General features: G+C 38.2%; 1 protein-coding gene across 1 annotated transcript in view; it reads right to left on the reverse strand.

Moving 5' to 3' along the window:
- The window catches only part of THSD7B (thrombospondin type 1 domain containing 7B), a gene marked incomplete at its 3' end in the record, with an annotated part of 522,306 nt that overhangs the window by 462,326 nt on the left and 42,667 nt on the right, over window positions 1-17,313 (reverse strand). Inside the window, exon 3 of the mRNA XM_017870201.1 lies at window positions 6,857-7,026. Coding sequence (XP_017725690.1) covers window positions 6,857-7,026 — 170 coding nt within the window. The remainder of the gene's footprint in view (window positions 1-6,856; window positions 7,027-17,313) is intronic.

Here is a 17,313-nt window from a genome sequence, read left to right on the forward strand (position 1 = left end):
TTTTGCCTTTAAAACAACAGAGGGATATATTTAACTATGGAAATCATTTAGAAATCAACTAGCATTGCCTTAGTCCAAAACTACTGGGCAAAGCCCCCATTTCAGTCCAGGCCGATCTCTCTTGCCCAGTAATGCTCCTTGTTTCTTTCTCCTTTGTTTTCCTTCCCTATCTTTCCCCATGGACCATTTCCCTCACTCAGGATCCTTATACCTTTTATTTTGTCTGGCTGCATTCTGGGCTCTCAGAGCCACCTAGCTTTGGCATGGAATTCTGATATCCAGGTTGCAGAAAGTTTTGGTCTGGTCAACAAACAACTCCTTTCTCTGTGCTATCTAAAAAACGGAGAATTCAATCAAACTCAACATATCATTTTCTCATGTTTAAGAGTTTCCATTTTGAATTCCAGAAACATTTGCTATTTGCCTTTTACATGAAAAGTATTGACACTTGGAAATACAAAGAAGAATATCAAACATGGCCTTTAAGGGCCTTTACAGCCAAACCAGTGACAAAGACTATTATGATAATAGTTAGAAATCAAAGAAGTGATGTACTACAAGAGTATGAACTTAGGGCTATAGGATTAGGAAAGCTGAACTATTTCTGGTAAAACCATTGGCAAAATCCAAATTCATATCTAGGTGTAGGTCATTCACAATCTCCCTCCTCCATGATGCCACATGCTTTAGTTTCAGCAACACACAGTAGTGAATTTTCAGTTTAGTTATGTTAACTTTGAAGAAATATATAACACATTGCACGTGTTCTTCCTCTTCAGGAGATCAAATTAAACAGGACTCACACATCATTTAAAAGCAAATTTTCCATAAGCCATTTGTTTTTCCCAGAGCAACCTTTACTCAGTGCTAGACTTTCTCCTCAAATATCCAGCCTCTCTCATTCGTCCAGGGTAGCTCTATCCCGCTCTTATTTAATGAGGTGCATTTTACCTTGAGCTAAATAAATTAGGAAATTTTTAATATCAAGAACAGTCTGATAATTTAATAAACACTTAAAATAGGAATGCCAATATTTTTGCTATTCAATAAACACTTGCTATATCAATAATTCAATAAACACTTGCTATATCACACTAAAGTAAGTTTGTTACACTTGATTTTAAAAATTAACTAAACTTAGGTACAAATGCAATCAAACAGAACCAGTAGAAACCAATCTCGCTTTGGACTCTTTCTGACTTCGTGTTTCTTTTATTCCTTAACTCTTCCAAGCATTATATTTTTAGAGAGAATATTTGAACTATATATGTAGATATATGGCTTATAAAGTCTACGTCTGCCTCTGCAAAAAAGTGGGAATTTAAAGAGGAAACATACGTCATTACTTTCACCAACTCTTCTACTTCCTTCCATTTACAGATAACAATTTGGAAAAGAAACTTGTTTACACTCAGCCTAGGCAGCATGATACGCTAAGTATTCTCACTCAAGAAGAAGATGGAGTTAACACTAGAGATCTGGAGCATCTGTGAGTCTAGGATCCTGCATCAATAACCCAGGGAGAAATGGCTTTCAAGTCCTAAACTCTATCTTAGTGTGTAGGTTCAAGATATAAGTGGAGAGATAATGCAGCCTAATGGAAAGAAAAGATCCCTAAGAGTTTGACTTAATAAGTTTCTTCCTCCTTCCTCCCTGCTCTCTCCTTCCCCATTCCCTCTCCCTTCTCTCTGCTGCATTCTCCCCCTTCCTTTCTTCCTCTTCCTCCTCCTCCTTCATCTTCCATCCTCCTCCCCCCTTCTTTTTCTTCCTCCACTTCTGTTCCTCCTCCTTCTTGCTAAAAACACAGGAATAACTGCTTGCCTTCACTCATCTTCTCATTCTCTCCCCTCCCCACATCTCTTCATTACCACCTGTGTCATTGTGAGGACTCCAGAGATCTGCATGTTAATAATTCTCTTGTGCTACCCTTTGCTGACTTCTTCTAGACCTATGTTTCAATAATTGAAGAGGTTTCCAAGATAGAAAGATTACAAGCCAAGAACTTTCTCTCTCTTGGCCTCATGTGAACTGTCATCAAATATCCTGCTGTTAATTAGCAAAGGTTGTTTTACCCTGTTATCTCTGCGTCTCTCTTAGCATAAAGCAAGAGAAAATGCTATAAGCCCACTAAAACAGTCTCATTGCTCCTCTAAGGGTCGACATCAAGGGAAGGTCTTCGTGTACTACTTTCCTGACACCTTATTCTCACACCCAAATGACTTTATTGACTTTAAAAACCAATTTCTAAAGACAGGTGAAAGATATTTCCAGTATTTCAAATGATGGTGGAATATCTCCTCCAGCTGCCCCTTAAGATATCAGCTCAGAATGTAAATTACTTTATTTCATAACTCAAAAACTTCCTGGATAATCAGACACATTTGCACTGATTACATAGGATATGATAACTCATGTTAATTTTCTTAGCATGCTAATGTTTTTACAAGCTTAAATACAGTCAACATGAGATTTCCTTTCTGTTTAAAAACCTACAGTAGGAGGAAAAAAGGCTGCGGCACATACCCATATTCTCAAAAACAAAGTCTTAATCCAGAATAGCATAAAAGGCCTACCTTTCCACTGTCATTGTAACTTTCTTTTACTCTGAGCTCTCTTCACACCAGTGCACAGGCTGCTACTGAACACAAACCTCTCCATTTCTTCTCATGTGTTCTTCCACACCTTAGAACATGTTTATGGACTCTCCAAGCTCCTTTTAAATATCACCTCGATGAAGATTACTCTTGGGCATCAATAAATGGATTAAACCATGTAATCATCAAAACACTTAAGTCACTGTAACATACGTATTCAATAGTTCAATTATTATTACAACTAAAAGCCTATAAATTACTGGGGGACACCCTTATGACAGATGCACTTTAGTGCATAGACTAACTCATAAGAGGCACATAATATTTTTAAACAAATAAATGCTTGAGTGTTATGTAATTTTACTCACCAAATCAACATATTCAAAATCAAATTAATGAACTAGAAGACTGGTACAATATTTATGTGGTTTACATTTCCTTCAAAGTCATAATTAAAACCCAGAACCCCAAATATATTGTTTCCATATCCTACTCATGATATGGTTTGGCTGTGTACCCACCCAAATCTCATCTTGAATTGTAGCTCCCATAATTTCCACATGACATAAGAGGGACCCGGTGGGAGAGAATTGAATCATGGGGGTGGTTTGCCCCATACTATTCTCACGGTAGTGAATAAGCCTCAGGAGATCTGATGGTTTTATAAAGGGACACTCCTTTTGCTTGGCTCTCATTCTTTCTCGTCTGCTGCCACGTAAGATGTGCCTTTCCCCTTCTGCCAAGATTGTGAGGCCTCGCTAGTCATGGGGAACTGCTAGCTCATTAAACCTCTTTTTCTTTATTAATTACTCAGTCTCAGATATGTCTTTATCAGCAGCATGGAAATGGACTAATACAACTTAGCATACCAGAATGTGTGCCCTTACGTGGTCATGTACTCTTAATGCCAACTCTGAGGCCATAATGAAGACAATATTATTAGTGCAGAGGGGGCAACTAATGCATTTAACAATTCATAGCTAAATTGTGTTCCATTTTTAATACAATATCAATAGTGAATCTGAAATATATATATTTTAGAAAATTCAAGCAATATTTTGCTCCACTACAACCACACCAAAAATTTTCCTGATTTTTAAATACAGCTTATTGTTTTAATAAATTTTGCTTCACCATATGAATATATGGCATATCTACTTCTATGCCACTTAAATTCATATTTGTTGATATCCTAGTCTCTAGGTCACATTGCCATACATGGAATGTCTTTATTAGATTTTGAAAGTGCATTCCTTGGTTCATGTTTTACTTTCTGAGAAATGACTGATGAATGCAAACTGAGTGGCTTTAATTTTATTTGAGAAAAGGCAAGAAGAAAGTGGTCTTACCAAATTCAAGCTTTTATTTTACAGGTAGGCATCACTTGTGATGCTACTTGATTTATAAAAGAGAAACACAATTCTCTTTAAAACAACAAGTGTTAAGCAAAATCATAAATAATCCTCTACATTTTCATTCCCAATTCTACTGGCTTGGCTAATATTACTGGTAATATTTACACTGATGGTTACAGCACTATTCTGGCTGCATTTAAAACACCACATGAACACTGAACAACGGTATCAACTAAATATGCCACAGGTGTTATTATACTGTTGCAGAAAACATCATGAATTGAGGTTCAATGAGGAATGAGATGTCACGAAAAATAAGTCATCAACAGGACGATATCAATGTCAGGATTTAGCTTCAGCATCCAGCCTAGGCCAAGAAATTTGGAGACCCTTGGGAGGGGATTAGCATTTTTAAAAATTATTATTATTATGGCATCTAGGAGTTATATGCATTCTATCACAGGAAGGATCCATGGAAATGAAGTTTGCTTTTCCCCCAAGATTGTGAATTCCTCTAAAATCTGGTTCTTGGAATCAGAGCTGCTAAATCACCAGTGGATGATGGGATTCTGTACAGAAGAAAAGTCAAGCAATCAGACTCCAGAGTGAACCAAGTGTATCCTTGAGTCTAAGGGAAAATTAATCTTGTGGGGATGTCAATACTGACTCACAAAGGAATTTCCAAAGTCAGTGCTACTAAAATGCTTCCTCCCTCCAAAGTATGAATATCTAACATAACAACAATATTAATAATTTGATGTTCACAGAAACTGAACATGAAATACTTCCAATTTCAACCTTTATTATTGCATTAACAGACAGATTTAAAATATTTATATTCTTCTTACTTCACTGGGCAAATACTCACAGGTTCCTAACAATAAAAATTCAGTTGTTCCTTTGTGTTTAATGGGGGCCAAGAAGAAATTCTCATTCCAGATTTGTCAAGGTACATCTATAAATGATAACAGTAAGAAGTGAAAGCATTCATAAGAAAGGAAAGTAATGGGCGAACAATCCCGCTGGTTCGCTTCCACACAAGAGCAAAATAAAACCTTTGATAACAACTACTAAGGTAAGCAGTAAGCTATGCAGTGCCTTTATGGCAGCTGTGGTGTGTTATCCAGCATAGTCTTACTTGCTATATTCAGCTCTGTACAGGAGTATACGATCGTGTTACACATCTATGTATTTACATCCAGGTCCCACATCTAGCCTCTCCCCCTGAGAACTGGACTATCAGACTTATAGCTTTCTAAGTATTTTCTGTTTTCCTGTGAACACAGATACTAATTTCCAAGTGTGCTTTGGCCTAAGACATTTTCCTCCTCTTTTGATGCTTGGAGTAGATTGTACTAGGGCTTGATAGACTGTTCACTCTGCAAATAACACCCCTTCTCTATTCCACCCGCGCCCCCCCCCACACACACTATGTAAGCATCTAATTCCCAATTCTAGAACACCAGACTTCCACTTGCCTCCTAATCTTCCTGCCCAGTAACTTTCCATTTAAAAAACTAGAAAGATGAAGCCTGAAGAAACTTTAGAAATAGGTGATCCATAAGAAAAGCTATTTTTACAAAAGAAACTTTAGAAAGAGGAAAATGTCAATAGCAGATTAAAAGTTGAAGCTGAAAAACAGGTAGGTCATAATGCATCAGTTCTATACAAGTTTTATTTATATGTTGATCCCTGAAGACCCTCCAACAGTAGACGGCAGTCGAAGAAAAGAAGAGAGGAGCTGGAATGGAAAGATCACCAAGGTTTGAAAAACTAACCTGGAGCATTTTAATCTAAATTCTGTTCCTACAAATTCAGAGCAGTAACTATAGTCATGTTTTGTCCTGAAATAAAAAGTGTTTAGGCTGTAATTTTCCAAAGTGAAATCAGAGAAGGAAGAAAATTCAATCATTATTTTCAAAAACAACTGTAGCCCTGTCAATGTGGCCTTTTAGCACCAATTGTTGAAGAAAAATGCTAAGCAGTCTGCAAGAACCATCCCATCAAGTACCTCATCTGAGGCTATGGTCACAGATGCCCATGAATTCTGCAAAGCTATGTCACACACAAAAAGACATCTAGCATGACAAGCTTTACAGAATTAAAAGGACACATTACTATAGCAAGAAAATTTGTATCTTGTCTTCCTAACCAAAGCCCACAGTGGAAATATGTCCTCGTACCTGGCAAGCCCAAGGAAACATTCCCATCTTTACCACTTCTGCAGGGAGTATTGCTTGTGTTCTCCAATTAGAAGAGGTCACACATTGTTCTAGAGTGGAAGCATCCTTGTCTTCTCATGACTTCTCAACCAATTGACTTACATAAATCCAAGTAAGTTTCCCAGTTTCTAAATGTTATCACTATCTGCACTCTGAAATAAATGCACTATTGTTGGGTTACACCCACCAATTAGAGAGCTTATCATGGAGGAAGCTACTGTTTTCTCTTCTCCTCTTCCATTTCTTCAGAAAAATTAAAATTTGGCACCAAAACACTGGATCCTTGATATTTAAAAGGGATATGTTTGCAGAAATTTCCACATTAAAAAATTCACACATATAAAAATTCCTTTGAGCAAAAAATTAAAAAAGAAGAAGAAGAATGCTATTCATTCATTACTGACTCATTCCTGGCATACCACACCCTTAGCTTGTAGCATTTATCTATGCTACTCACCCTAACTACATTTTCTCCTTTAACTTTCACAGTGACTCTTGGGAGACATATTATTTTTGCTAGTATTTCTAACTATCCCAAGCGTTAGGGGTGGCATACAAATGGTCGACAAAATAAATATTAAATTTGTGAACGCTAAGTGTCAGTTATTTCAAGAACACTGGAAGAGTTGGAGAGATTTTCCTTCCAACCAGCAGCGCACCATCTGTCCCGGAACTGGCTGCCTACCTTCCTTGGCCCTCAGTGCGGCAGCTGCTGGTACGCTCTGGGTACAGTACACCTCCCGGGTCTGGATCCCACCGCCACACACGGGTCCCGTCACATGCCAGTGGGGATCCTGCTGCTCGAGGAGGAGAGAGACTTGGCATTCTTTCCATTCAGAGGTTCTCCAGGAATACCTGTTTGGTTTGGTTTATTTAAAAGAAGAAGAAGAAGTAAGAAAAATGTACAACTCTAAGGGAAACTTAAGTCATGAAATCAAGAGGCATAATCTCTCTTTCTAGGACCAAATCTTTGCCTGTGGATAAAGAAGTATACTAACTTTGTATTACTATATCCCTTTTATTTCCTAGAAAAAAAAAAAAAATCCAGCAGCCCAGCATGACAGTAGCATAGGATGACCAGGCTAAAGGAACGTGATACGGATAAACAGTGAATGTGTCTCAGCCTTGAAGCTGGAAGAGACTGAGGGGATAAAGAGAGGAGTTGGAAACCAAATGAGCCTAATTCTTGATAGCCGAACTTGTCATGGGGTTTGACTTCACAGACTTTCAGATGACTTTGTGTGAAACTTGGCTTTTCTTTCTTAATAGGACAGTGTGTGAATGTGTGAAGTCATAAATATATTGTTTTACATAGAACTATCTCCAACTTTTCAATCTTCTCGATATAAGAAACTCTTTACCCATTTGACTTGTCATTCACATAAAAGTATATGTATTAAAAATGAGTTAATATCATGCCACTATATTTAACTGGTTAATACTTTTTCACATATGCAGCCATACTGTTACATAAACTGATATAGCAATATGTCTCCCTAGTTTATAACTAGTTAATACTCAAATACACACAGACACACCCACAAATAAAGGGGAAAACACAATGGAGTTTGTATAAAATGTACAGAAAACAAAACAACTATCACATTACTACATTCATACCTGGAGAATTATTTTAGGCAGAATTTCCTTTTGTGGATTATTACAGCATTCTTTAAGCCCACAGAATTAATATAACCTTGCAGCACTCGTAAAAACACTGAGAGACTCATTAAATTTGGAATGATAAACAAAGCCTAAGTAACATTCACATATCTGCTGTCCCATTTCATATTTAAAGAAAAATTTATCAGTTTTGTGATTGTTTAAAGCAAAAAGGGGAAAAAACCAGCCATAAAAGTAATCATATGTCACCAAGATCCTGGCTTTACAAACACTAGAGTAAAATTGAAATCAAGTAACAGATGTCAAAATAAGAAAGCAAATCTCCAAGAAACCTCACAGTGACAAATCCCTCACAATGAATGTCATCATTCTAAAAAGCCTGAAAGCTAAGTATCAGCTGAGAATCATTAGTCTTGTGAAAAGCCCATCAAGAAAAAGGATTTGGACAGTCCTCTGGGATTTGTTGTAACACGAGTTTTTCTCCCTCAGCCTCACTACTTAATTTTCACTTTTTTTTTTTCTCCCTAGGCTTATGAATTAGTCACTTAGGCAGACAAGAGTTTGGAGTGCAGAGTTCAGGTCCTTCCTATGCCAGGTGAATATAAACAACAATATATTTCTGGCTGGGCACAGTGGCTCATGCCTGTAATCCCAGCATTTTGGGAGGTCGAGGCGGGCGGATCACCTGAGGCCAGGAGTTCAAGAACAGCCTGGCCAACATGGAGAAATGCTGTCTCTACTAAAAATCCCAAATTAGCCGGGCGTGGTGGCACATGCCTGTAATCTCAGCTACTCGGGAAGCTGAGGCAGGAGAATCACTTGAACCCGGGAGGCGGAGGTTATGGTGAGCCAAGATCGCACCATTGCACTCCAGTCTGGGCAATGGCTTTGAGAGCAAAACTCCGAAAAAAAAAAAAAAAAAAAAAAACCCACAAAACAATATATTTCTAATTTCTACATATGAGAAATAAAGAGAAGTTCATTTCTTCACAGGGACAGTTCTTTTCCAGAGCCAGGGCTCCGAAACCCTTTCTCCTCACAGAGTCACTCCTTACCCTGTTCTTCAGGGCCACTTCAGCAGAAGGCTTGTTTCTCAGATTTCCAGTTTCAGGGCACAGATAGATCTTTCATCCAGGGCAAAGTAAAATGGGGTATGAGAATGCTGGGGTGGATGACTACCAAGATCTCATTTCAAACCCTCTTCTTCCAAGTGTTCCCCAAAAGAAGAACTTTTGGCCTGAACAAGGGGGTCAGATACAGCCACTGACTCAGAGACTTCTGTGATATAGTTAACAAAGAAGACAGGCAAAAAGAGGGTAGTGTGATGCAGATGACAAGTATGCTTTGGAGTCCAACCAACTTGGTTTGAATCAGAATTTCACCACTTTCTAGTTAGTGACTTGGGCCCAATGTTGTTTTCCTACCTGTACAATGGAGATTAATACCAATCATTGAGCCTGACATATAATAAATGTTCAATAAGTGTCCATTCCCTTTCTTCTTCTATCCTTCTACATGGGCCTTTTGCCCATTGCTGATGTGGAAAACACACACACAGACACACATGCGCATTGACATTTTATTTATGAGGATTTCATTGATTTCATCCAAAGTCTTAATATTAGAGATCCTCAGTGGCCATGGTCTAAGTTCCAGCAACCACAGTTCAACAAAGAGCAAAAAAGAAACAAAGTTTAGATTATAGTATTTTTTTTGCTTGTTTGAAAGGAAATGGGCCATTCTGTATAAATTGCTTTTGCAATTAATTTAACATGACCCTACACGATTTAGCAATGGAGAAACTTGGAAGCTATTATGAAGAAAAATGAAAACAAGAGTGTAATGACTATATTTGTATATAAAGTAACAAAAAAACTTGTTGGTAGCTCGTTAACTAAAACCACCCAACTTCCATTCACTGGCAAATGATAAATTCTTTAGAGAAGACATTTATCACTATTGCTATTTTTTTTACCAACTCAGAGAAAATATCAACCTAGCAAGAGGGAGAGGAAAAACCATACCAATAAATGACTTCTATATTCCTTTTTTTAAAATATGGGTCTTTTCATAGTCTTTGCTCAACCTTTTTTCTTTTTTTTTTTCAAAAGCCCTGTCTGCATTTAGTCACAAATCACCCCGGCAGCCATGAAAACCGAACATCCTGAGCTGCTCCAACCAGAGAAAGTGTCGCTAGGATCTGACAGAATAACAAATCAAAGGAGCCCACTCAGCTAAACGTTACTCCCTTTCTCCTTTTGAAGTTGTTACAGCGATAGTCCTCCAGCCTCCAGAAAACTCAGCTTTCTGATGCCTGGAACACTCTCTTTAATGGCTAAGCCCATGTCAAACACCAGACCTTTTCAACCCTCCATCTCCCAACTCTCATGCCTTTCAAAGCAGCCTCATTTGGCCCTCCTGGTTAAAAGGGAATGTGGGGAGTTGCAAAGGCCAGCATGCTACCTCCTCTGAGTCAGAGCTTCGAAATTGGCTATGGAAATGCCTCAAGTAGAGTAAATGGCCACGGAATGAAAGAAATGTCAATTTCCATAGCCCCTTACCAACGTGAGAGTGTGAATCAGTGTGCTCTTTTCAAAGTGTCTGGCTAAACAGAATAAACAAGGCATTAATTTGTTTGGACTACTAGGGTATCAGGGCAGATCCTCCAAGTAGTACAAGTAACAGTCAGTATTTTCTGCCTGCTTACTCTATACCAGGCACTGCACTAATGAATTTAGGGGCATTACTTCATTTAATCCTCCCAACAATCCTATGAAGAAAATCTTATTTCTCCTTTTACAGATGGGAGAATTGGCATAAAGAGTAAGTAACTCTTCCAAAGTCACATGAGTGAAAGCAGGGTTCAAAGCACGGTTTGATTCTAAAGGATACCTTCATGATAAAATGACACTCTGGCAGATTAAAACGGTAAATGGCAAACCCATTTACTCAATCAGATCGTCCAGAAAGCTCAATCAAGTAGTACAGAATGCAGTTTCAGTAGACAATGGGTAGCTACCTGTCTAGCCATTACAAGGACAAGTCAGCGTTGATCTTGGTCTGAGGAAGTATGTTCTGCGTGTAAACAAAAATATAATCTGCTGACCAATGATATTTCACACTGCCAAAATAACTTTTCTTCTAATCTCAAATAGAAGTACAGTTTGAGAATATATTATAATGAATCATTTTATAATTAGAGCCCTGTGGTCACCTAGGGATGAATTTCAGTACTTTCAGGAGATAGTCCTGTCTCACTTCATGACAGAGATATGTTATGAGAAATGTGTCACTGGGCAATTTCATTCTTTTGTAAACACCATAGAGTGCATTTACACAAACCTAGATGGTATGGCCTACTATACACCTAGGCTATATGGTGTACCCTATTGTCCTTAGGCTATGAACCTGTACAGCATGTCAATTTACTAAATACTGTGGGCAACTATAACACAATGGCAAGTATTTGTGTATCTAAACNACACTGCCAAAATAACTTTTCTTCTAATCTCAAATAGAAGTACAGTTTGAGAATATATTATAATGAATCATTTTATAATTAGAGCCCTGTGGTCACCTAGGGATGAATTTCAGTACTTTCAGGAGATAGTCCTGTCTCACTTCATGACAGAGATATGTTATGAGAAATGTGTCACTGGGCAATTTCATTCTTTTGTAAACACCATAGAGTGCATTTACACAAACCTAGATGGTATGGCCTACTATACACCTAGGCTATATGGTGTACCCTATTGTCCTTAGGCTATGAACCTGTACAGCATGTCAATTTACTAAATACTGTGGGCAACTATAACACAATGGCAAGTATTCGTGTATCTAAACATGACTAAACATAAACAAGGTACAGTAAAAATAAGTATTATAATCTTATGCGACCACTGTATATGTAGTCCGTGGCCTAGCATTGACAGAAATGTTATGGAGTACATGGATGTAATTGTAAGTTAAAAGAGAAACAAAACATAAGTAAAGGAATATCTAATTGTGTAAATTCAAATTCCCACTGAAAGATGCAGAAGATAACTTTTTGAAGACGAATGTCTTTTCAACGCCCGAAAATCAAATTGCCCACGTTGCTCCCTGGTCATTCTAAATGTTAGGTAAACCTGCCCTCCATTTATGTAAAAACAGCTCTGATGTCCCTACTTTTAGTGAGAGAGCACTTGTCAGTCACTTTGAACCCCAAACCTCTGAGAAAGGGAATGCTAATAACTCAAATATGGGATGCACAGAAAGAATAACTCCTACAAGAACATTTTAGTTAAGATAAAGATATGTAAGGAAGACTGAAGCCTGAAAATGCTAAAAGCAGGCTTGACTAGAAAAGAAATAGGCCTGTCCAAACAGTAAGTGAATCACTTACTCATCCATGTATTCACTTATCCTTTCTTTCAACAAGTAATTGTTAAGCCACAGCTAAGCACCGAGGACAACAGAGACACATCAGTGAGAGAGAGAAAGCCCCTGACCTTGGGAAAATTTTACCTTCTGGTGGGATAGATAGATATAAATGCATCAATATATGCCATGGCACCAGTTACCAGGTGGGGAGAGAGAGATGGACGAGGACAGATATTTTGATGCCATGAAAAGGGAAATCCTCCGAGTCCTAAATATAATGAGGGAGTGAGCATAAGGATGGTGGACAAGTGGTGTTCTGGGCAGAGAAAAGGGCAGCCTGGCCAAAGGCCCCAGGGAGGCAGAGTGCCCAGCGCTATCTAGAAACAGCAAAGAAGCCAGTGTGGTTAAGACAGGTGGGTCAAGGGGAGAATAATAGAGACAGGACATAAAGAGTAGTCAAAAGCCACATTATGTGGAACCTCGTAGGCCAGAGCAGGGGTCCCTAATACCCGAACCATGGAGCAGTATTGGTCAGCTGCCTGTTAGGAACCAAGCCTCACAGCAGGAGGTGAGCAGCAGGTGAGCAAGTGAAGCTTCATCTGTATTTACAGCCGCTCCCCATCACTCACATTGCCACCTGAGCTCCACCTCCTGTTAGATCAGCAGCAACATTAGATTCTCATAGGAATGCAAACGCTATTGTGAACTGCACAAGAGAGGGCTCTAGGTTGTGTGCTTCTTATGAGAATCTAATGCCTGATGATCCATCACTGTTTCCCATTGCCACCCCCAGATGGGACTGTCTAGTTGCAGGAAAACAAGCTCAGGGCTCCTACTGATTTTACATTATGGTGAGTTGTGTAATTATGTCCTTATATATTATAATGTGATAATGATAGAAATAACATGCAAAATAAAAGTAATGCACTTGAATCATCCTGAACCCATCCCCCTGTCCCAGTCCGTGGAAAAATTATCTTCCACAAAACTAGTCCCTGGTACCAAAAAGCTTGATCACTGGGCCAGATGATAGCTTGTGAGTGTTATTCCAAATATGCTGAAAACCGTTGGACAATTTTGGGAAGAATGGTAACATGATGATGCGATTTTAATGTTTTAAGGATCACCTGGCTACTGAGGGAAGTAATAAGCAGTGGGAGCCAGGGAGGTGGAAGAAATTATACATTTGGAGGTCTTTGCCAGTCTAGGAGAAAGGATGATGGCTTCTACTGCAGCAGTCATAGTGAATGTAGTGCAAAGAGATCAGATCCAGTATATATTTTGAAGGTGGAGACAACCTTCTAATGGATTAGACCTGCAATGAGAGAGAGAGGAGTGATGGATGACTCCAAATTTGTTTTTGACCCACGTATTAGCAGCAAAATTTCCTGGCACTGAATTCTTAGGTAAGACAGCACAGGAAAGGGAAGAAAATCCCAAATATTAAGGACACCATGTATTATAATTGTGAAATTTCATTTTTCTTCATTCACCTCCTAGCATCTATCTTCTGAACTTTTTTCCCCATGCCTGATACTCTTTGCCCAATTTCTCTATGTTTAGTGTATAATTTCAGTTTACTCAGAAAATGGTTCATGAGTGTATCTGCATGAGTAGAAACAGTTAAGATTTAATGTTATCATACTCAAAAGGTAGATGTAGCTTAAAATGACAAATCAAACTTATTCAAAGAAAGGAATCTTCTGTAACTGTGGAAATACAAGTCCTCATGAAGAGATACAGGACACAAACTTTTGATTAGGGAAGCTGAGTCTAAACCTTAGAATTAAACAACTCAAGTGGCTGGCTTGACTTCCTGAGAGTGATGTTATCCCACCTAAGGAACCTCATCATTAAAATATTCCCTAAATTGAGGGAGGAAAGGAGGAAGGAATTTATAGTTGTGAAGCAACAAGTAGAGGCATCCTAAATTAGCAAAGCCAGAATTAGAAAAGTAGGCACATTTAAGTAACTATTCTTTAAATAGAACCAGGACCATCATAGCTTGACAGCAACCTCTGTCCTTTGAAATCTAAGCTTTATCACTTTCATAAAAGCTTGGGATGGCTTAAAAGTGTGAATTTCTTTTCTCCTTCTTCTAATGGCTTAGATTTAAAGCAGAACAACGCAAAATAGAATTTTAAGTGATTTAGTGATAACAGATTGAAAGAATAATTGCATTAGTTAATGGTCATGTTTTGACTGAGCACATATAGATTTGCAAACATTCTTGGAATTGAAACCCTAGTGCAAGGTATTCAAATTAAATGCACGTGTATATTAAAAATCAGTGTACTGAAGCATGACTAATTTATGATAATGTCTGTTGTCCTTTTAAAGCTGTAAATGCATTTAGAAAAGAATTAACTTGTCATTTTTGCTGAACAGATGACTAAAGTAAAAGGAACTGATCAAGCTTTATACATTTTATGCTCTAGTGATTTTTTATTGGATAAAGTGGGACTATTGATTATGGAAAGCTACTGTGAAGTGCAAAGCTCTTTGGTCTTCAGCAAATGACTCTGCTAGCCAAACTCCACATATGTATTATTAATAGACTTCTATCACCATATACAGCACTTAGCAGTATGTTAACTTTCTTACATTAACTGGGGAGCAAATCTTCCATCCAGGAGGTCTTAAAGTGGCACAATGGGGACTCATGAAATAATACCTCAGTGATAGACAAATCCAATAAAAAGGCAAGAGTCTCCTACTGAAACATTTCCAGATTCTTTGAAAACTATTGCTTCTTTTCTAAAACAGATTGTCTGGAGGCTCCAGGTCATGACTCTTCTAATTTTATTATTATTATATTTTAAATTCTGGGATACATGTGCAGAATGTGCAGGTTTGTTACATAGGGATACACGTGCCGTGGTGGCTTGCTGCTCCTATCAACCAGTCATCTATGTTATGTATTTCTCCTAAAGCTATCCCTCCCTTAGCTCTCCAGCCCTCAACAGGCCCCAGTGTGTGACGTTCCCCTCCCTATGTCCATGTGTTCTCAATGTTTAACTCCCACTTTGAGAGAGAACATGCGGTGTTTGGTTTTCTTTTCCTGTGTTAGTCTGCTGAGAACGATGGTTTCTAGTTTCATCCAAGTCCCTGCAAAGGACATGAACTCATCCTTTTTTATGGCTGCATAGTATTCCATGTTGTATATGTGCCATACTTTGTTTATTCAGAGTATTGATGAGCATTTGGGTTGGTTCCAAGTCTTTGCTATTGTGAATAGTGCTGCAATAAACATACGTGTGCATGTGTCTTTGTGGTAGAATGATTTATAATCCTTAGGGTATATGCCCAGTAATGGGATTGCTGGGTCAAATGGTATTTCTGGTTCTAGATCCCAATGGTTGAGCTAATTTACACTCCCACCAACAGTGTAAAAGTATTCCTATTTCTCCACATCCTCTCCAGCATCTGTTGTTTCCTGACTTTTTACTGATTGCCATTCTAGCTGGTGTGAGATGGTATCTCATTGTGGTTTTGATTTGCATTTCTCTAATGACCAGGGATGATGAGGCTTTTCTCATATGTTTGTTGGCCACATAAAAGTCTTCTTTTGAGAAGTGTCTGTTGATATCCTTTGCCCACCTTTTAATGGGGTTCTTTTCTTGTAAATTTGTTTAAGTTCCTTGTAGATTCTATATATTAGTCCTTTGTAAAATGGATAGAAAATTTTTCTCCCATTCTGTAGGTTGCCTGTTCACTCTAATGATAGTTTCTTTTGCTGTACAGAAGCTCTTTAGCTTAATTAGATCCCATTTGTCAATTTTGGCTTTTGTTACCATTGCTTTTGGTGTTTTAGTCATGAAGCCCTTCCCCATGCCTATGTCTTGAATGGTATTGCCTAGGTTTTCTTCTAGGGATTTTACGGTTTTAGGTCTTACATTTAAGTCTTTAATCCGTCTTGAGTTAATTTTTGTATATGGTGTAAGGAAGGGGTCCAGTTTCAGTTTTCTGCATATGGCTAGCTACTTTTCCCAACACCATTTATTAAATAGGGAATCCTTTCTCCACTGCTTGTTTGTGTCAGGTTTGTCAAAGATCAGATGATTGTAGATGTGTGACATTATTTCTGAGGCCTGTGTTCTGTTCCATTGGTCGCTATATCTGTTCTGGTACCAGTAACATGCTATTTGGTTACTGTAGCCTTGTAGTATAGTTTGAAATCAAGAAGCATGATGCCTGCAGCTTTGCTCTTTTTGCTTAGGATATGTCTTGGCTATATGGGGTCTTTTTGGTTCCACATGAAATTTAAAGTAGTTTTTTTCTAATTCTGTGAAGAAAGTCAATGGTAGCTTGATGGGGATAGCATCGAATCTATAAATTACTTTGGGCAGTATGGCCATTTTCACGATATTGATTTTTCCTACTCAGGAGCATGGAATGTTTTTCCATTTGTTTGTGTCCTCTCTTATTTCTTTGAGCAGGGTTTTGTAGTTCTCCTTAAAGAGGTCCTTCACATCCATTGTAAGTTGTATTCCTGTGTATTTTAGTCTCTTTGTAGCAACTGTGAATAGGAGTTCACTCATGATTTGGCTCTCTGTTTATTATTGATGTATAGGAATCTTTGTGATTTTCGCACATTGATTTTGTATCCTGAGATTTTGCTGAAGTTGCTTATCAGCTTAAGCAGATTTTGGGCTGAGACAACGGCGTTTTTTAAATATACAATCATGTCATCTGCAAACAGAGACAATTTGACTTCCTCTCTTCCTATTTGAATATCCTTCATTTCTTTCTCTTGCCTGATTGCCCTGGCCAGAACTTCCAATATTATGTTGAACAGGAGTGGTAAGAGAGGAGATTCTTGTCTTGTGCAGGTTTTCAAAGAGAATGTTTCCAGTTTTTGCTTGTTCAGTATGACATTGGCTGTGGGTTTGTAATAAATAGCTCTTAGTATTTTGAGACACCTTCCATCAATACCTAGTTTATTGAGAGTTTTCATCATGAAGTGGTGTTGAATTTTATCGAAGGGCTTTTCTGCATCTATCCAGATAATAATGTGGTTTTTGTCATTGGTTCTGTTTATGTGATGGATTATGTTTATTAATTTGCATATGTTGAACCTGCCTTGCATCCCGGGGATGAAGCCGACTTGATTGTGGTGAATAAGCTTTTTGATGTGCTACTGAATTCGGTTTGCCA

This window comes from Rhinopithecus bieti, unplaced genomic scaffold (assembly GCF_001698545.2).
Source record: "Rhinopithecus bieti isolate Rb0 unplaced genomic scaffold, ASM169854v2 scaffold_5313, whole genome shotgun sequence".
Taxonomy (NCBI): domain Eukaryota; kingdom Metazoa; phylum Chordata; class Mammalia; order Primates; family Cercopithecidae; genus Rhinopithecus; species Rhinopithecus bieti.